The following is a 21,520-nucleotide window of genomic DNA, read 5'->3' as shown; positions in this document are numbered from 1 at the left end:
AAGACCCAGGGCGGGACTATAACTTGGACCTCCCTGATCCCAGTCCAGGTCTGTGTCTCTGATTGCCATGGACCAGAGAATGGGCCCTAGGTCTACTTGTCTTATGAGATCATAGTTGCCAGCACGTGCCTGCATAACCTAGTTGGCACCTTCCTTCGGAGGAAAACACGGTCACTCTCCAAGAGTAGCCATGGACTTAGGAGTTCTTCCAGACACACGCAGTCTCTGGTGCTCACTCTGGTCACTGGGCAATTGGAGGGTTCCAATCCTAACGGAACAAAGAAGGCCGAACAGTCTGGGTGGTCAGAGTAAACCTCCTCTGCGTCTGAGGGTTGATTTGACTTAGTAAGTTCTCACGCACGCTGCATTTTTTGCCCTAATTTAAACAGACGGGGGGGGGGGGGGGGGTGACTGAAAAATGTGTAAATGTTAAAATGTTATAATTCAAAAGCCCTTGAGATCTCCCTATGGATCATCATAGTAATTAAAATGCAGCACAGAAGACCCCTTGCTTCACTGGCTCACAGGGTAAAAGGAAAATGAACACCCAGAATGAATAAAGATTGGAAGTTGAAGGGGCTGGGAATTAGCATGCTGCTGTGTGCTACTCAGATGGCCTTGATATATGGGGAGAGTAAGGAAACAGCTGTCCCTGTGTCCTGGCCCCTTGTTTCTCTCCTAGAAGGGCAGGTTGTAGGGACCGCTAAAGGCAGTATGGGAGGAGGACTGGAAGCTGTGTGGCTTTTTTTGTTTTCTGGGTTTTTTTGAGAGAGAACACGAGTGCACACACCCAGGTGCACACACACATGGGAATGAGCCAGGGAGGGGCAGAGAGAGAGGAGGGCAAAGAATGAATGTTAAGCAAGCTCCAGGCCCATCGTGGAGCCCCACCCAGGGCTCAATCTCAGGACCATGAGATCATGACCTGAGTTGAAATCAAGAGTTGGACATCTACCTGACGGAGCCACCCAGGCGCCTCAGAAGCTGCATAGTTCTGATGGGAAAGCCTAAGGCCTGAGGATTCTCTTCTGTGAGTCTGAAAGTCTGTGAGTGCCCAGGCACCGAGGTTCCCATCTCTGCTTTTTCTAATGTATTTCCACTAAACTTTAAGCCTATTAAGACTTTACTTCTCCTTCAACACCCTGCTCAAAAGCTACCTCGTCTGAGAACCCTTCTGGCTCAAAGCAGTCACACTTTCCTTTCCGCTCACTGTGCATTTGGTTTATACTTTTCTTAAAGCATCCATTAATTTTTGCGTTGAATTCTAGTCATTTGTGTATGTGCTAGTTTCTTTGGAGTACTGGGAAGCCCATTGAGCAGACTCAGCGTCTTCATCTTTTTTTATCTCTTGGGTGGCCCCTGAAGACAAACATTTTATATGTGCTTATTGGTGGACTGGGTAGTTACAGCCACAGTTCTAAGGACACAGTTTTAAGGACCTGTCTCTCACTTCAGCCTTCTCGCTTTATTACCTTCTGTCCCTTCCTTCTGCTGTCGAGAGTTGTAAGGATGATGAAGGCAATGGATGTCTGTGTCACGTACAGTCTTTGGTGAGCTTTTGCACAAACCTGTGAGGAACAGACAAGATAGTGGTCTCATCTGTGAGCAAAATATGTTGTAATAGATTCTGTGCAGAGAACAACAAGAATTGTTTACATCTCTTGAGAGCTGGTGTGTGCCAAGTGTGGTGCTAGGTGCTTTACACGTATAATTTAATTCTCACACAGTCCTAGGAAGTATGTACTGTTAAGATCCCAAAATTATAGGTGAGAATACTGGGCACAGAGAAGTCAAGTAATTTGCTCAATATCTGGCTCATGATCAGTGCATTATATTGTTAACACGTTGGCCCTAAGAGACCCAATATTATCCTGACTTTACAGAAGGAAAGGACCACTGTGTAGTTCTTTTCCTACCTGTTGATTTGCCAGGAAATCTAGCTTAGCCTTGGATATGGTTTTTTTTATGGGGAAGAGAACACCAGCTTTTTAAAATCCTGAGGATCTTAGATCTTGACAAGCTTTTCAAATACCAAGGTATCATTTCTAGGGAATTGCCTGGCTAAGTCATGTAATTATAAGAATCCCTTTCCATGATTTCTTACACCCCATAAAGTATTGGTAGATTGCATTCTCTCTAATGGGATTATGACCCTCAGAAATTCTTCCTCTTCACATATTTCCTCCTTCCATAAGTTTCCATTCCTTCTTTCTGCCCACTTCCTTCCCCTGGCATCTGTTTGGTATTGAGCTCTTGGCATCTGTCTCTCTTTCTTCATTGATGCCTAGCATGAATGGGTGGCCGTTAGACAGAGCCTTCATTGTCAGCTCCCACAGAGACGGTCAGAACATTCTCTGCAGCCTGGGTTCTGAGGTCCACCCAGGCAGTGTGAGCCAGGCTAACTCCCAGTTCTGGACTCTGGTGTTTTTCTTTTGTTGTTGGGCTCCCGTCCCTCCCCAGAATATTGCCAAATAAGGAGCTAGATGCTGACACAAAGGAATGGAAGCCTGTGTTCCTGTTTTTGTATTCTTTTTGTATTCTAGTGCAATCAGAGGAACATTGCACCTTGGGCTGGAATCTGTAGGAAACTGGCCACTAAGGTAGGGTCCTAGAGGTAGCAATTTTGACTCTCCCCATCAGCCTCTTCTAGGAAGTGCTGTTGGTCTGAGCCACCATAAGATGGTTATATGTTGTCTTCTCTGGCCCCACTGCACAACACTAAGGGGCCTCTTTGTTCATGCTGCCAGTTGTCATATATGGAATTCATAGCCCTGAAGTCATGGCTTCCTGGGGCTAAGTTAAGCTAGATGGAACTCTTACATATGTGGCCTTTCTTCTTCCCTAGAGAAATGATTCAAGTTGTGTAGTGCTCTGGATCTGACCTTTGGTGTATAGAGTTTGTGAGTTAGGGGTGTGAAAATCTTGAAGCAGTCAAGTGTAGAGGAAGGAGATGCCAAAGTTCATACTTCTTGGCTCCTGTGGATAAGTAATCAGAGCCATAACGTGGAACTAATTAGCTGTCCCCTTGAAGCCTCTGCAGGCTGGCCAAAAACTGAACAGACTGTGGAGACTGAACCATCCTTCTTGAGAAAGTGGGGTGAATGGAATCACATCCCTGCTCAGACCTCAGGGTGATGGGCTTGTTATGAGAACTGGTTGTTGGGATCCTTCCTTAAAGGCCCCACTGGAAGAGCCAGCGTTGTGGGACGCTGGCATTGTGCATGGGCAGTGAAGACTGTGTTTTAGTGCATCATGTTTATAAAGTACTCCCCTCCTCACCTGCTGACCCCCTTCACTTTTGGAACTGAGCTTCAAGAAGGGGCCTTGGGCTGCGGGCAGGCTGGTGAGGGGGCATGGGTGCTATGCAGGCAGTGACAGGAGAGGCACCCAGGCAGGGGTCTGTGGTACCCGCTGAGCAGAAGTTTGCTATCACAGCATGGTGGAGACCTGGATTCTCATCACTGCTCTAACATAAAAGGGATTTTTAAGGACCAGGCAGTCCGTCCTGCTTATTATAGATACCATAGCCCAGCAGGGTGAGATCAGTGCCAAGGCCACCCAGCTAGAGAGCAGCACAGCCAGAACCAGAGCCAGGTGTTCAGAAAAGCCTAGGTGAAAGTCTTCTCCCCCACCACCTTGGACACAACCACCAAAGGCCTGAGGCTCTTAGATTTTACATCTGTAAACATATTTGAACTTGACCCTTTGGATTCTAAGATTCTCTGATCTCATGAACAGTCCTTGGGAGCTTTGGGCAGACTAGGGCATCATTTGGTGTTTATACTGTAGATGCCACTTACTGAGGAAATAACGTTGAGTATTAACTTAGGAATGTGAGCTGGTACTGGGCACAGGGCTGCTGATGTGGGTGAAAATCTCTAATGGGTCTGAGTTCACACTGGGCGAGCCCCTTGGGTGTCCCAGTGTGATCCTGGTGTTGGACTCTGATTTGGTCAATTATTTACGCCACTTCAGGGCAGAGGTATTTGATACCTTGGGTGAGTATACAGTAGTAGTTGGCCTTCTGAGTTAGTGGTGTCAGGTTTCGGGGATGTCGGGTACGCCTTGAGAGAGCTGCAAATATCTCTTTGGCATTGACAAATTAGACCGTTTTGTTTTCAGTGGATCAACTGAGGTTAAACTTAAACAAATAGGAGCAGCTGGGAGGCTTTGGAAGGAGTGAGATGTGCACATTCTAAAAAAAAAAAGAAAGAAAGAAAAAAGTCTGTGCTCCCTGAGGAAGGAAGCAGTTACTTCTCTGCTGTTTTGTTTTGCACGTTCCGTTCAAGAATTCCAGAAGTTGCAGGTTGTGGATCATGACCTCCATTTTTTTCCCCCTCTGTTGCTGCTTGCCAGAGGAAGGGAGGGCGGGCGGCTCTAAATAACACTTTGGCCTTTATGGAAATGTATCAGATGTTCCAGGAGTAAGTCTGGCCTGCTCACTGGCACGCTCGCTCGCTCTCTCTCTTTCTCTCTCTCTCTTTCTCACTCTCTCTGTCTCTTTCTCACTTTTACTCCATGTTTGCTCTCTGTCTCCTTACTCGTGTCCTTTTCTGTAGGATGTAGTCAGCACGGGTAACCTTATATAGCAAGGTCTGGTCGTTAATGTTAACAGAGACCTAGCAACACGGAAGGCTGCCAGATAGCATTAATCAGGCCAGTGTTTGGAATTTCATAAATGCTCCGACTTCGGGTACAAATTGAACATTAAGAACAATACAAAACTGTTTTCTTCCTTCCCCTCTCTTCTTCTCCCCCTCTGCCCTCTCTCCAGCCCATCCAGCTTCCCTCTTTCCCCCGTTTTTGAATTCCTCAGCTCTGCCGCACGCTCACTGCATTGGAACTTTGTTGATTTTTGCCACGTTTAATTTTTTATTTCTCTGTCTCCCCGTCCACTCCAAGACCACAGGCGGAGCAGCGGCGGCCGGAGCCAGGACTCTGCAGAGGGGCAGGACGGGCAGGTCCCAGAGCAGTTCTCCGGTCTCCTCCACGGCTCCTCCCCAGTGTGTGAGGTGGGGCAGGACCCTTTCCAGCTGCTCTCTGCCGCTGGCCAGAGCCATCCAGAAGGGTCCCCCGCTCAGGGCGCCTGTCACGAGGCCAGCATGCAGCTGGAGGAGACGAGTGTGCACGCTCCTGGAGCCTCCCCGCCCAGTGTCCTGGACCCGAGTAAGAGAGTGGGTTACCCAGCCGGCCTGCCCACCACCAACAGCCAATCGCACCCCGAAACTTTGACTCACACGGCATCTCAACACCCTGGTGGTGCCGAGGAAGAGAGAGACAGGAGCGGGGCTAGAAGCCGAGCCCCTCCCACCAGCAAACCCAAAGCTGAACTCAAACTCAGCCGCAGCTTGTCCAAGTCAGACTCTGATCTCCTGACCTGCTCACCCACGGAGGACGCTACAATGGGGAGCCGGAGCGAGTCCTTGTCCAACTGCAGCATCGGGAAGAAGAGGCTGGAGAAGTCGCCCTCCTTTGCCTCCGAGTGGGATGAGGTAAGGCTGTGTGACGTCACGGGGGACCAGGCTGGCCACGGCCCGCCACAGCTCCCCTGTGGGCCGACTCCCAGGACCGGGATTGCCCTGGTTCCTTCACACTGTGACCAGAGTGTTTCTGACAGCTGTGAGGTGGCAAGCCCCTCGTTGCCAGTGCAGGGGATCTTATGGCCCAGGTGGCAAACAAAAGGTCCGTTCACAGTTAAATTGGAGGGTGGCGGCCCCAGGCAGAGCAGGTCTGAGGGAGAGGCGGTTCCTAGAAATGACCTGCTGTTTGGAAATCTGTGGATCCCATTAGCCACCATGGAGGGAGCCATGCTCACCCTAAAGATGCTTCAGAAGAGCTCGAGAACCTTGTGTGAGCCTTCAGGAGGAAGAGGGAGGCCCAGGGTTAGCCAGGAGGGGTGAGGGGGCTGGGCTTGGGGAGAACCTGCTGTAAAGGGATCAGAGAGGGGCTTTTCTAGTCTCCCCTCCTCCGTGATTATTCTTACTGCATTCCCCTGGAAGACCAAACGCCTCTCCCTGCAGAAGCATTCTGCCCGTCCCACATTCCCGGGTTGATGAGGCACAGGGCTAGGTGATTCCAAACACAAAGAGAGATTAGTGAGGACAAAACATTTGGAGTCAGAGGCCCAGGTTCCTTTCATAACCATTGTTACAGAATAGTTAGAAATATGTACCCGAATATTTTTCAGTGACCTGTGACATAATCTCACTGGGCAGAAGAATGTGTTTCTCGAAGACTGTTAAACACTCAGAGAATGCAAGAGTGCTACCCTTGCAGGCTTCTTGCTGAGAGGAAGCTGCCTTTGAAGGGGACTGGGTCTGTCTCCCAGAAACATGTTCAAGAGCTGAATTTAGCTCTTGGAGAGGAGGGGAGCAGTGCAGCTGACACGTCCATTTGAGCAATCTGTAGACTAAATGCCCTACCCGAGTCTATTCACGTTGCAGCTGCAAAGTTATATAAACCAGAGTGAATCCCGTTCCCAGTGTGGGAACAGGGCAGGGGCAATTCCTATCGCACTCGTCTCTCCAGATAAGAGAGGGGCTTTTGGGCTCTGTGTAGTTAGGGGCTAGGTATCCTGTGCAGTCGAAAGTTTTCACTGGTTCATAAACCAAGATTTGGTGAGCCCGTACTAGACTCTAGGCCACTTGAGGAAAATCAGTTTGAGTGAGAGAGCCCCTGGCCCATGGGACATGACACACACAGTCTGTGTGTTTGTAGGAGTGTGTGCTCTGCCTTTGTCTTTCAAAACAGAATTTTACTCATTTACAGTCAAGTAGAGGGTTAGGCAGTTTAAGAGTAAGATAAGCCCTGGGCCCCTGGGTGGCTCAGTTAGTTAAGCATCTGACTTTGGATCGGTCATGATATCAAGGTTCAGGAGTGTGAGCCCTACTTCGGGCTCTGTGCTGGCAGCTCAGAGCTTGGAGCCTGCTTCAGATTCTGTGTCTCCCTCTCTCTGCCCCTCCCTGGCTTGTGCTCTGTCTCTCTTTCTCAAAAATAAACACTTAAAAAAATTTTTTTAACTTATAAAAAAAAAGTAAGGTAAGTCCAGTGTGCTCTGAAGTGGCAGGAGGGGCCCATGGAGAATAAATATCAGTGGGGACAGGGAAGGTGGAGACAAGGGGTGAGAGAGGGTAGAAGAGGGCTTTAGGACTGGTCACAAAGAAGCAGAATTAAAGAGCCAAGTGTTTTGGTGAAAACCAGGCTAAAGCTAGAAGAATGAAGAAAGAGCACTGGAGAAGAGAATAGCGTGAGCAAAGGCGTGGAGCTGGGAAAGCTTAGGTCCTTTGGTTTCTGTAGTGTAGAATTTGTATAAGAAGCATAAGAAAGAAGGGGAGGGGGGTGCCTGGCTGTCTCAGCCAGAAGAGCATGAGACTCTTGATCTCAGGGTTGTGAGTTCAAGCCCCACGTTGGGTGTAGAGATTGCTTAAAAAATAAAATCTCATGGGGCGCCTGGCTGGCTCAGTTGGTTGAACATCCACCGTGGGCTCAGGTTATTCAAGCCCTGTGTGGGGCTCTGTGCTGACAGCCTGGAGCCTGCTTCAGATTCTGTGACTCCTTCTCTCTCTGCCCCTCCCCCGCTCGTACTACATCTCTCAAAAATAAATGAACATTAAAAAAAAATTTTTTTTAATAAAATGAAAAAAAAAATCTTAGAAAAAGAAATAAGAGCATGAGATTGGGACCAGATAGTGGGAGAGGCCTGAACATGAGGCTGAAAAGTAAGTATTTTGATTTGATGTGAAGGCAACATCTCAGAATCCTTCAAATGGGCTGGAAGACAGCTTTATCAGTCTCACCAACTGCATCTTCTTTTTGGGCTCATCTCCTGAGCATACCTCTCCCACCCAAGAGGTAGACAACGCTGGGTGAATCGCCACAGGATACCCCTGCTCTGTCACCACGCAGCGTTGCCAGGCGGTCTTATGGGTTCCACCATTTCCTCCTGGAGGAGAAACATGAAATCACTGAAGCACAACCTTGCTTTTCATTGAAGTTGGCTGTTCGGGCTAACACACTAGTTGTCCCTTGGCACCTTAATGAGAGGATGTTCATGTGCTGACATTTCCATGGCAGGTAGAGATTGCAGGTGGGTCCAGTGAGCCCAGGCACTGTTTGAGGTCTCAGTGTCCTGGGCCGGTCTGTACTGTGTCTGAAACACCAGAAACAGTGTTACACTTTAAATCTGGAAAATGAAGGCAGCTGTGGTCTTCCTGGAAAGAATTCAGAAGATCAAGATTTGCTTGCAATTGTGAATGGTACCAGAGCCCTTCATGCAAAATCCTTCATCGTTTTTGAGTCACATTACACTTGGTTTTTGTGGATAGCTCTGTCCAAAGAGAAACTTCAGAAGTGTTTCCCCCGGTGGTTGGCCCTACACACAGTCCTTTGGCAGACACTCCCAGAGCAGGGCATTAGTGAATGCCTGCTCCCCATCCCACCCCTGGCTAGGGCCAGAAGGCTGCTGTACCTTATCTTGTGCTTGATTCTTTGTCTTGTTCATCAGCAGATCCCAGGAGGTGGGGGAAGTGGTTCTGAAGGAGCATGGGTCCGGTTCAGCTCCCTGTGGGGCCCAGGCAGCCGTGATCCCAGCACAGATGGGGTTGTGGGCGAGTCTGCCAGGCTGCTCCTCGAAAGTGGTGCAGGGTAACCCACGGGGCTCAGGCTCCAGAGTCAGTAGATTCAACTATGAGCACGCACTCCACCATCACCTCCACCTTGTTGCATGAGGAGCCTCAGGAATCCTCAGTGTTGTTACCTATGTTTGTGAAACAGAGGCAATCAGATCTGTGTTTCAGAGACATTTTTACCAGTTAGACGTGTATTTAAGTCCCTAGCATAGTTCCTAATCCTAATAATACTAAGGTGCTGAGTGAATGGTAAATAATTTGTACTATTATTGTGCTTGAAGCTTTGGAGAATGGGAACTGAGGCCCAGAGTGTCCTCAGAACTTAAGGCAGAACTTCTGGGGGGTTGTCTGGTGCTGGCAGAGTGGCCGGGAAGCAGTAGAGTTCAAGCCCCTCACCCCGTGACCACCTGCGTGACTCTGGCCCACCCCAGAGACAGAAGAGCCTGCCCAGCCTGGGAAAGTAGGGCAGTAGCCCCCCATTGTTCTTTGAGAAGTTAATGAGCCTTTCTACCAACTCCCTGAGAGGAGCAGAGAGGTCAGAGAGGAATCTGCAGTCTTCTGTCTGTACTGTTTATTTTTCAAATGTATCCTTCTATGTAATGGCCAGCAGTGGCTGCTTGATTGGTTGGTAAGTGGGGCTGATGTTATGTAGCTGGGGAACCTGTACAGCCGAGAGATTAAGAGTTGCTTTTTCCAAATGCAGACCCTCCTTACAGGTGCTTAGCACAGCCCTTGCTGATTACCCAGCACGACAGGACTCGGGAAAGTTAGCCTGGTTAAGGTAAACCTCTGAGGTGGTGTCCATTGTGATGCTAGCATTCTCCCTATTTCCGGTTAGACTTTCAGGAACAAAAAAGAATAGAGTTTGCCTTTTAAAAGAGCTCAGCCCCAGAGGATATCTAAATCCAAGCTTTAGTAGATTCTTTCTCCGTTTACCAGTCAAAAGTCAAAGCTCTCATTGCTGTCTTGATGATGCCTGATAGAATAGGGGTGTCTTAGAAGCTAAACTGGAAAGCTATACGTAAATGAAACATTGATAATATACAGGTCAGGAGTAGGAAAATCACCTACATGTCGTTAACCTCTGTTAACATTTGCCGTGTATCCAGATTTGGGGTCTTAGTATATTTACTGATTTAGAATTTGTTTTTCTTACCTAATTTCTGCATTTTGTGGGTATCTTACCATGGCAGTGCCCATAAGATCCAGATTCAGATCTGAATTCTGAGAGGCATAGTATTCTGCTGTGTGACTGTGTCATAGGGCTTATCAGTTTGCTGTTGTTTAAACTGCCCTTCGGGTGTGTTCTCCCCCCTTCTCCACCTGCCTGTGTGTCCCAGAAGGCTGAGCTGTGTGGACAGCATCACCCGGCCAGAGAAATCTGGGGTTGGCTGTGTCCTACTACTGAAGACCAGCTGTCCCGTGAGGGACCTTTCCCAAAAGCTGCTCTCTCTGGGTTCTGGTAACTAGTGCCTCCCCTTGACGCTTCCAGCCTGAGGCTCCCCGCTGTGACTGTCTCCTCCCATTATTCTCTTCCCTTGTTGCTTTCTGTTACACTCTCTCTCTACCCTACCCAAGCCTGTGTATATAATCCCTGTATTGGGGTGCCTGGGTGGCTTTGTTGCTTAAGCTTCTGACTCTTGATTTCGGCTCAGGTCATGATCTCAGGTTTGTGAGATTGAGCTGCTCGGTCCACGCCATCAGAACAGAGCCTGCTTGGGGTTCTTTCTCTCCCCCTCTCTCTTTGCCCCTCCCCCTCACTCACTCTCTCTCAAAATAAATAAATATTTAAAAAAATAATAATAGTCCCTTTATTAAGCTCCTTTAGTTGCCCCGGTTGAACGTGCCATCTTTTTCCTGAGGGGACCCTGAGTGATACCCACATTTTTAAGCACTGTTTCTATCTGGTGTCAGCAAGCATAGATGGCTGTGTGCTGGAGCAGTAAACATGGCTCGTGCGTGTAATTGTAAATTAATCTTCATTTGCGGATGAGCCGGAAGGTATGGATATTCAGGGTGCCGGGAAACTGGAGAAATTCATCATCTGACTTGAAGCCTGTTCCACCTCCAACTGTAGAGAAGATGCCCATTTTCCTTTCCATAGAGCTGTGGCAGTGTGGTCAGCATCTCAGCCATATGCCCTAGAATCCCCATCCCCTCGATGCCTTTCCATCCTCTGTCTCTGCACCCACGAGTGCACGCGGCGGCGGCAGCAATTAACATCTGAAATAAATACTTCGCAAGGAGAACAAAAATAACTTTCTGGTCAGATTGTGGCTTGAATGTATATAAAGTCTTAGGGATCAGATAGGTCTCTCACATACCTGCCTTTGAGTGGGATTGAAGTTCATGAAAGAGAAAACCACAGAAGGCTGCTTGTCTACTTAGCATAAACATTTGAGTAATTTAAAACTTGGCTGAAGGCTTAAGTGATAAATGTGTGTTTTGTAATCAGTTTTCATAAATATTAAACAAGTGGGAACCAGGTGATGAGCAGGGACGACGTGCTCTGTGTGCATTTTGTACAAACTGAGAATAGTTTCTGGCCGGGGACTTGGGGGATGTCCCCGGTTTCATCTGAAATGGTAGCTGAGAGGACCTTTGGCTCTTGGGTCCCTCAGTGAGAAAGGGGGCAGGAGCAGGGAAGGCGCCCTTCCAGGCCGGTCCCTGGCCCGCCCCACCCTTTCCAGCAAGCTGTCCAGTTGGAGGCATGATGTCACCAAGAGACGAGCTGATTGGTTCAACTCCACAGAGGCTTTGGTTGCTGTTAACCCTTGACGGTTGGGTCTGCCTGGAGAAAAAAGACTTCATATAAAATAGATTTTGAGCTTGAGTTTCCGCTGACTGTGGCTAAACTTTCCTCCATCCATAGTCTGCAGTTTGTATTGTTCTTTATTATGTAAACAAGCATGCTGTATAGTGTTTTTGCTGAGCCTGGCTGGCCCACTCTTGACAAGAATGTGGTACTCCTACCTCTGGGGGCAAATTGGAGCCGGAGTGTCTGTTTAAAGTTGCTTCCTGGTACACGCAGGGGTCACAGCTTTTATCCTAGAACCTTGAAATTTGCCTTGGTCTTAAGTGGTCTGGTCTGATGGGGAGCTTTTTTTCCCCCCTATTTTAAAAATAATCTCACTTAGTTTTTAGGCAGTCCAGAATCAACAGTTTTGCCTTACCATGTGATAAATCCAAGTGATTTTTGTTAGCCTAGATTTAAAAACACATATATGGGCATTTCCATGGCCTCGATGTTAACAGACACCATGCACAGCAGTATGAGCAAGCCAGAGTTAGTCCTGGCTCCTCCGTTATGGAGGCGAGGACTGGTGTGCCTGACCCCACACCACACCCCACCCAACCGCTCTTGGTGACATCATGCCTCCTAGTGGACAGCTTGCCGGGAAGGGTGGGTTGGCTGGCACCTGGCCCTGAAGGGCGCCCTTCTGCAGCGGCCACTTCATTTAGCGCAGGAGGCTGGGGAGGCCTGACTTCTTCTGTCTGCTCTGTCCTCATTTCCCTGCTTTCCTCTCCTCTCCAGCTTTCTCCCTCCCTGCATTTCTTGCCCTTTATTCCTGTTTCATTCTTTTTATCTCCTTGTTTCCCCTTTGTTCTTTCTTCCCTGTTCATCGATGCTCTTTCCAGTCTTCTACTTTCTCCCTCCTCATTTTCCTCATTAATGGTTGCTTTTCTTCTTTAGTCTTCCTCTGTGGCATCAAGGCCTTTCCCCAGCCTTCTCCACCGAAGGATTTTTCTTTTCTCTTTTCAACACCTGTGCCAGTGTTAACTCATTTTTCTCTTCTGCAGAGCATTTTACTGCTCATTTCTTTCCCCACCTGCCACCACGCCACACTGTCTGCCCACTGTCCTTTCATAAACAGTCGGGTTGTATTTAGCCCCGTCAGGACAGCACCATCAAGAACCAGGTAGGGATTTGTGGTTATTTTTGAAATTGCCAGAAGATGAGAATTTCCTTTCTTTCCTCTTTTTTGTTTCCTTACATTTTCTTTTTTTTATTTATTTTTAATTTCAAGTTTATTTATTTATTTATTTTGAAAGAGAGAGCACAAGCAGGGGAATTGCAGAGAGAGAGGGAGAGAGAGTATCCCCGGCAGGCTCCTCACTGTTTGCGCAGAACCTGATGGCAGGGCTTGAACCCACAAACCGTGAGTTCATGACCTGAGCTGAAATCCAGAGTCAGACACCCAACCTACGGAGCCACCCAGGCGCCCCACGTTTTGTTGTCTTAAACATGAGACCAAAAGCATGGTTGACAGTGAATGTCGGTGAACATATGAGAAGAATTTGGTTTTTATGCCAGTGCATACAAATGCTGAAAGTCACAACTTTTTCTGGGACATTCTTTATATACTTTGCTTCTGGTTTTGCCTCTCTTCCTTCTTTTTTCCTAGTAATGCCATCAGTTGGATACAGACTAAGTATTTTATATACTTTTGGAAATACTAGTTAATCTTATATTATTCTAAGCAATTGTGTTTGAGAATCAAGTAGAGGTATATTCACGTAATCTACAATAATATAAAATTGAAGTGTATTTTTATTAGAAGTTTTCATTCATTCCACAACTTTGTTGAATACCTATGTTCCAGGTACTAGTCTAAGCACTGGGGATGAGCAGTAAACAAAATAGACAAAATCCCTTGTCTCCCTGTAACTGACATTCTAGAAAGCTAGACGGGGTGGGGTAGGGGGAGAAGACAAGACAATAAGTAAAATTGTAGTATGCTAGTTGGTGATAAGAGTGCTAATGAGAATAATAAACCTAAGAGGAGGGATAGAGCAAGCTGGGGTGGAGCTGCAGGGGAGGGGCCCTCGGAGAAGGAGGGGTGTGACCAGGCACGAGTTGAGCTGTCATGCTGCTTTGTCTGTTAGTGATTAATTTCTCCTATCAGACAAATTTGAGATTCCATTCTACACTTACATTGTCTTACAAATAAATCTTACTACTTGAATTTTACTTTTAATTTCCTTTCTCCTTTTCAGTCACTATTGCCACCTGCTTCTTTTCTCATCTTTTCTCCCCCTCTCCCTTTTTTTCCATTAATTTGTGTTGGATGACTTTTTATATGTGTACCCAGAGATAGATATGTACATACTGTATCTCTTAAGCTATCGAATGAAATCTGAATTTGTAAGAATTGCCCAAACGTGATCATTGTCCTTGTTGCCATCTTGGGCAAGGATCATTGAGTGCGTTGTGGTAGAGAGGTTGGGTTCTAGGACATTGTCTTAGGAAATTCATTTTCATAGGTGCATCACATGCTCAAAACAGAAATAAAATCTACCCAGGATTATAAAGCAAGGGGAGGGAAGTCCAAAATTATTTAGACCAGATGATGGCCAGGAATCTCAAATACAGAAATCCTGTGAGAAAAGTACAGCTGACTAGGTGGTCAGGGAGTCAGGGCAGGTGAGTGTCAGTATCTGCACCATCATTTTTGGAACTCAGAAATGGTGCTGGTGCCCTGAAAGGCATCTTACAGGCTAATGACCTGACGAATCTGAAATGCTTCTTCTCAGTAGTCAAGCCTGCAGGATCCAGACAGAGAAGGAGATGCTGGCAGCCTCAAACATTTTCTGACCTAGGGCGGATGGTGTAAAGGGGGCTATCTAGACACCAGATATGGAGGTCGTCCTTATGAACCTCCGTGCACGTATGTGTGTGGATGTGGGCTCTGTGTTATTTTAGATGGTGAATTACATTACCCCCGGCATGTCCAGCTAGAGGTGGGGGATGCCTCTGTCAGCCTTGCCCAGGGAATGTGGCTGCCCGATTAGTGAAGGAGTAGTGTATGTGGGCTTGAGTCCGGTCCGGGTTAAGAAACCAGGCATTGCAACGCCTCTGGGCTGGCCGTGCTCCTGCCCAGATGACCTGCTGCTAGCTGCTTTAGCCCTCATCATCTCTGACTCACCCAGAACCCTGTGAAGTGTAGCAAAACAAGCTGGCTTCAGTATATTCTCACAGGACAATGATGTGTCTGTGTTTTTACCTCCATGAAATGAATGGGCCCCCGAGAAGTTTAATTCGTTTAGAGATATGCTGTGTGATCAAAGTGGCAGCTAAGTAATTATCTGGCCAGAAAGTGAGGGAGAGCCTTTTTTATTATATAAGACTGTAGGAAAGCAATTAACCTGGACCTCCCCCGCAACACTGAGCTCTCTCCTACACCCCGGTTTTGCGCCAGTACCCTGCTCTCTGATTGCAGCTCTGTGTTTTCCTGGATGGCTGCCCTCTCTGCCTAGGGTTCCTTACCTTTTCTTTGTCCTGCTCTTTCCCATAGATGTTCTCTTTTGATACCTCCAGGGGAGTAGCCAGCGGGCAAGAAGACTGCTTGTGGCCTGCTTGTGGGTAGGGCCGGGATGCTGAGCAGAGTTCCTCAGGCATCCGGCTCCGGCTCCTTCACGTGCTCTAATGACCCAGTCTCCGGCGCCACGGGGCCCACCTGTCCATAACTCAAGGCAGCATGTTTATTTGTTTGGACAGGTGGAAAACTGCCTATGCTCACTAGGGGCCTACAAATGACAATTTGTCTGGCAGTCTGTTCTCGCCTGTCCTGATTTAAACAACCAGGGAGCTGTCGTAAACTCAGTTGAAATGGTGTGGTTTGTGTAAGTGTTCCAGTCCCTCTCCACTTTGGAACCAGTTATTTTCAGCAGAGCTGCCCCTCAAAACCCATGGGGAGTGCCTTGTCTCTGTTAGGCGGTCCTGGAGTTTGCTGCCGGGGAATAGCTTCCCTCGCTGGCGCCCAGAAGGTGGATGACCCTGGGGAAGTTCATCTCCAGGGGCTGGCTGAGCCCTCTTTGCTGACCCAGAGGTTAGGAGGGTACACCGTGGAAGCCGGGGTATAGTGGCAGAGGAGCGCGCTTCAAGGGTAGGAGCTACCGAAACCCAAGGTGTTGACCTGTGCTCTGGGAGGGAAGAGTTGTCTTAAACAGCCTGCATATCTAACTGCATGTAGGTGCTCCGTCAAAGCCAACCCTGGAAATGCAATTTTTACACACTGTTTTTTTTTTAAATTATAATACCCAGTATTACATGGCTGAAATTTAAAAAGGTACCAAAGAATATATAATTTTGTAATGCCTCCCTCCCTCTCTGTCCTCCAGACACCCAGTTCCTCTCCTGAGTTTTTGAGTATCCTTCTAGAAATATTTTGTGCGTTCATAAGCGTTTTAGACATGTTAAGTATTTTTCTTGCTAAGACCAGAGGTGCCATATTCTACATACTGCTCTGAACCTTGCTTTTCTCATTTGAGAATATATTTTTGAAAATCATTCTAATTAAGTACATAGTGTTTCCTTTTCTTTTTTGTGCTTCATAGTGTTCCACAGTATGGATATACTTAATCATTTATTTTTAAAGTTTTGTCTAGATAGATATTTTGGATGTTCCTAAGTTTTTCCTAATCATAAGTAATACCACAGGGCACCTGGGTGGCTCAGTGGATTAAGCATCTGACTTCAACTCAGGTTGTGATCTCAGGGTTCATGAGCCTGCTTTGGGTGAGCACGAGCCCCACTTCAAGCTCTGCACTGACAGTGAGGAGCCTGCTTGGAATGCTCGCTCCCTCTCTTTCTCCTTCTCTCTGCCCCTGGTGGGATTCTCTTTCTCTCTCTAATTAATTAATTAATTAATTAAAAGGACATAAATAGGGGTGCCTGGGTGGCCCAGTCAATTAAGCATCTGACTTTGGCTCAGGTCATGATCTCGCAGTCCATGACTTCAAGCCCTCCGTTGGGCTCTGTGCTGACAGATCAGAGCCTGGAGCCTGCTTGGGATTCTTTCTCTCTCTCTCTCTCTCTCTGCCCCTCCTCCCCCAAAAAATGAATAAACGTTAAAAAAATTTAATAAAAATTAAAAAAAAAACTAAACAAATGAAAGTTTTAAAATAGGTACGTAAGTAATACTGCAATTCATATCCTTATACAGAGTCATGTTAAGATACATTTCTAGAGGATAAACAGCTGGGTTAAAGGGTTTATGCGTATTAAACTTCAGCTCAGGTCATGATCTCACAGTTCGTGGGTTCAAGCCCTCGCATCCAACACATCAGGCTCTGTACTGATAGCTTGGAGCCTGGAGCCTGCTTCAGATTCTGTGTCTCCTTCCCTTTCTGCCCCTCCCCCGCTCGTGCTGTGTGTCTCTCTCTGTCTCAAAAATAAACAGACATTAAAAACATTTTTTTTAAGCTGCAATTCTGTCCTCCTGCCCTCAAACCTCTGTTTCATTGCCAGGCACCCCTGTTCTTCTCCTTTTCCTCAGATGACTTGTTGTTCTCAAACTGCATCTGTCCTGGCCGTCGATGCATCCAGGTCATCAAGTCCTCCTGAAGTTGTATGACATCATTTCAGATTGCATTACACTGTATGATGAGATTTTGCTTGCCACATGGCTCCTGCTAATGCTTCATCAAGGAGTGTGATTGCCTCCTTGCTCTCCTGAAAAATTAAAGGGATGAGTCTGTCAGTGAGCTCAAATTAAGGACTGTGCACGTGACCCCTCCAGAGCCCCTCCTCCCTACCTCCATCAGGAGGCCTTATGGAAAGCTGCTCTCTGAAGTGACAGAGTTGCCTCTTGCCTCAGGAAGCTTCTGCCTATGCTTGCTGCCTGGGAGACACAGCCGAGCCTCTCCCTGGTTTTGCTTTTTGGCAGAATCCATGTAGGTTGTCCCTGCACCCCATTTGAGAACAATGCCTGTGACCCCTGCCCACCTACCAGCAGAACCATCCTGCTCTGGGTCCCTGAGCCTTGCTCAGCCATTGTTTAGCAGATCCAGGACTCATCCTGCCCTTAATTTGCAGGGAAAGATGCTTTTGTACTGATTTTTCACTTAAAATCAATAAGATAGATGGGGACTAGAAGAGCCTGTTTTGTATACATAACCTGTAGCCAGGCCCTGTAAAGAGTGTCTCAAGCCGGGATGCCTCAGTGGCTCAGTAGGTTAAGCATCTAACTTTGGCTCAGGTCATAATCTCATGGCTCATGAGTTGGAGCCCCACATCAGGCTCTGTGCTGACAGCTCAGAGCCTGGAGCCTGCTTCAGATTCTGTGTCTCCCTCACTCACTGCCCCTCCCCTACTCATGTTCTGTCTCTCTCTCTCTCTCTCAAAAATAAATAAACATTAAAAAACAATAAATGAAAAAAAATGTGAGTGTCTCAAGCCCTCACTCGCCCTTGACTCTGAGCTCTTCCTCTTCTTCTGTCCTGTGTCACTCAACAAGTTTCTTCCCACAGTGTTTCCCCTTCTGAGCCCAACCCCCTTCCCAGTATTCTCTCAATAGCTACCTCCTCAGTAGCTCCTGCTTGCCTTTGGGCTTCTTCTCTAGTCCTTCTTACTTGCAGCTGCTTTTCATATCTGAAATATTTTGTATTACCTCCTCTGACTAAAAACCACGGTTAGTCCCTGATGGCTCCAGCATTGAGTTTACATTGTTTGCTCTGGAGTTCATTGTTCTCCAGAGAATAGCCCAGGGTCCAGCTTCTATACCTGGATTTCTCTCCCATCTTCTCNTCTCTCTCTCTCTCTCTCTCTGCCCCTCCTCCCCCAAAAAATGAATAAACGTTAAAAAAATTTAATAAAAATTAAAAAAAAAACTAAACAAATGAAAGTTTTAAAATAGGTACGTAAGTAATACTGCAATTCATATCCTTATACAGAGTCATGTTAAGATAAATTTCTAGAGGATAAACAGCTGGGTTAAAGGGTTTATGCGTATTAAACTTCAGCTCAGGTCATGATCTCACAGTTCGTGGGTTCAAGCCCTCGCATCCAACACATCAGGCTCTGTACTGATAGCTTGGAGCCTGGAGCCTGCTTCAGATTCTGTGTCTCCTTCCCTCTCTGCCCCTCCCCCACTCGTGCTGTGTGTCTCTCTCTGTCTCAAAAATAAACAGACATTGAAAACATTTTTTTTAAGCTGCAATTCTGTCCTCCTGCCCTCAAACCTCTGTTTCATTGCCAGGCACCCCTGTTCTTCTCCTTTTCCTCAGATGACTTGTTGTTCTCAAACTGCATCTGTCCTGGCCGTCGATGCATCCAGGTCATCAAGTCCTCCTGAAGTTGTATGACATCATTTCAGATTGCATTACACTGTATGATGAGATTTTGCTTGCCACATGGCTCCTGCTAATGCTTCATCAAGGAGTGTGATTGCCTCCTTGCTCTCCTGAAAAATTAAAGGGATGAGTCTGTCAGTGAGCTCAAATTAAGGACTGTGCACGTGACCCCTCCAGAGCCCCTCCTCCCTACCTCCATCAGGAGGCCTTATGGAAAGCTGCTCTCTGAAGTGACAGAGTTGCCTCTTGCCTCAGGAAGCTTCTGCCTATGCTTGCTGCCTGGGAGACACAGCCGAGCCTCTCCCTGGTTTTGCTTTTTGGCAGAATCCATGTAGGTTGTCCCTGCACCCCATTTGAGAACAATGCCTGTGACCCCTGCCCACCTACCAGCAGAACCATCCTGCTCTGGGTCCCTGAGCCTTGCTCAGCCATTGTTTAGCAGATCCAGGACTCATCCTGCCCTTAATTTGCAGGGAAAGATGCTTTTGTACTGATTTTTCACTTAAAATCAATAAGATAGATGGGGACTAGAAGAGCCTGTTTTGTATACATAACCTGTAGCCAGGCCCTGTAAAGAGTGTCTCAAGCCGGGATGCCTCAGTGGCTCAGTAGGTTAAGCATCTAACTTTGGCTCAGGTCATAATCTCATGGCTCATGAGTTGGAGCCCCACATCAGGCTCTGTGCTGACAGCTCAGAGCCTGGAGCCTGCTTCAGATTCTGTGTCTCCCTCACTCACTGCCCCTCCCCTACTCATGTTCTGTCTGTCTCTCTCTCTCTCTCAAAAATAAATAAACATTAAAAAACAATAAATGAAAAAAAATGTGAGTGTCTCAAGCCCTCACTCGCCCTTGACTCTGAGCTCTTCCTCTTCTTCTGTCCTGTGTCACTCAACAAGTTTCTTCCCACAGTGTTTCCCCTTCTGAGCCCAACCCCCTTCCCAGTATTCTCTCAATAGCTACCTCCTCAGTAGCTCCTGCTTGCCTTTGGGCTTCTTCTCTAGTCCTTCTTACTTGCAGCTGCTTTTCATATCTGAAATATTTTGTATTACCTCCTCTGACTAAAAACCACGGTTAGTCCCTGATGGCTCCAGCATTGAGTTTACATTGTTTGCTCTGGAGTTCATTGTTCTCCAGAGAATAGCCCAGGGTCCAGCTTCTATACCTGGATTTCTCTCCCATCTTCTCTATTTTTTTCTGGCTCCAGGCAATTCGTTTACCCATGATTTTCCTCTACACTTTGGTGTATACCTTTTTCTTGTTAGCATGGCTTTCTCAGTGTCTTCTTGAAATTCCACCCATCCTTAAAGGCTTGCTCAGTCATTCATTCAACACATTATCAAGAGCCCATTGTATGGCAAACATTGGGCTAGGTGCTGGGTGTACAGAAGTGACACAGTACACAAACAGCTTTTGAGGGACTTCCAGTCTAAAGGGAGAGACAGATAGTAGGTAGACAAGCACAAACAAAAAATATTTCATAAATGAAGATAAGTGCTCTCAAAAAAGTACGTAGTACCCTGAGGGGTGGGAGGGTGGTAGCCCCATTTGGATTGAAGGAGTTAGGCTGGTAAACAGTGGTGGGGACCAGGGGGTCCAGTCCCTGCTGCAGAGCTGCCTGCCAGCACTTCGCAATTACAGAGGCGTCCCTTTGCCTGTGGACTCCTCAGCCACTGATGGGCACTCTGGGCATTGCTGATCTGGTTTTTTCCTGCATGGCTTGTCTCCCTAATCAGATTAGAGACATTTCAAGGATAGTCATAACAGTTCACTTTTGCAAGTGCTCGGGGGTCCCCTTCCCAGAATGGGCACTTAGAAATGGGCACTTAGAAATCCAGTGATCAAGGATCTCAGATGACGGAGGTCCTGAGTCCTTAAAATGTCACGTTCACTCCAAAGAGCTGAAGAGTTTGACTTGCTAAAGACCTTGCCATGCTTGAGCATGGTTATTCCTTTATCTTCTTGAGGCAAACATAATAATTAAGTCCTTCTCCATCTCGCCCTTAAATTTTGAATTTTCTTTTTCATTCTCTGGTAACATATAATAGCCGTTTTGCACCACAACTGAAGGATTCTAGAAAATATGTCGTATAATTTGCTTCACAAATGGGAGCGTAGAAATTTATGGGTTTCAGGAGATGTTTATTGCTAATGTTTTGTGGATTTCTCAGTTTAATAGATTAGGCCCCTCCCCTTAATTTTTTTTCAAGTTGAAAATGTTTTACTAAAACATTCTGATTTGGAAAGGGAAGGTTGAATTTGACATTTAAATGTCAGTGTAAGTTTTAAGCAAACTCCATTTACTGCTTGCCCTCTTATACATAAAATAGTTAACATTTATAAAAAAAATATTAAAAAGAGAAGCCCCCTTGGAAACATCACAGTGGGTGTTAACAACACTTTCTGCTTTCAAGTAGCATATATTTACGTCAAGAACAAAAATAGGTTGGTCCATTCTTGGCCCTTAATCCTTTAAATTAGACTGGGAAGAGGAACGAACCAAACCAGATACGGGATATTTTGGTTAAAATATCAGCTTCTGCCCAGGTAGCTCCATCTGTCCCCGTACGTCTCCAGAAGGACTTGCTGCGGTAGAGTGAATGCGTAACTAAACAAGTCCTTAGCCAGGTCCATGTGTTTAGAGCCATTTACAGGCTTTAGAGGCACTTAAGAGAGCAGAAGAGTTAGTTAGCATCTCTGACTTATATGAATGCTAGTGGAATCAATTTGGCTGAAGTGAAAATTTCCTGAAGCCTCTATTTTAAAAATCAGAAATACTGCCGCTGACCTAGAAATAAGGTCCTAGCTGAGCCCCCCCCCCC

General features: G+C 46.8%; 1 protein-coding gene across 5 annotated transcripts in view; it reads left to right on the top strand.

Moving 5' to 3' along the window:
• The window catches only part of ANKS1A (ankyrin repeat and sterile alpha motif domain containing 1A), a 97,262-nt gene that overhangs the window by 21,593 nt on the left and 54,149 nt on the right, over window positions 1-21,520 (top strand). For all 5 annotated transcript variants that reach the window (XM_077754926.1, XM_077754925.1, XM_077754924.1 and 2 more), the window contains exon 8: window positions 4,903-5,492. In XM_077754926.1, coding sequence (XP_077611052.1) covers window positions 4,903-5,492 — 590 coding nt within the window. The remainder of the gene's footprint in view (window positions 1-4,902; window positions 5,493-21,520) is intronic.

This window comes from Crocuta crocuta, unplaced genomic scaffold, assembly GCF_008692635.1.
Source record: "Crocuta crocuta isolate KB4526 unplaced genomic scaffold, BGI_CrCroc_1.0 scaffold132, whole genome shotgun sequence".
Lineage (NCBI taxonomy): Eukaryota > Metazoa > Chordata > Mammalia > Carnivora > Hyaenidae > Crocuta > Crocuta crocuta.
This window is presented reverse-complemented; position numbering and strand designations above follow the sequence as displayed.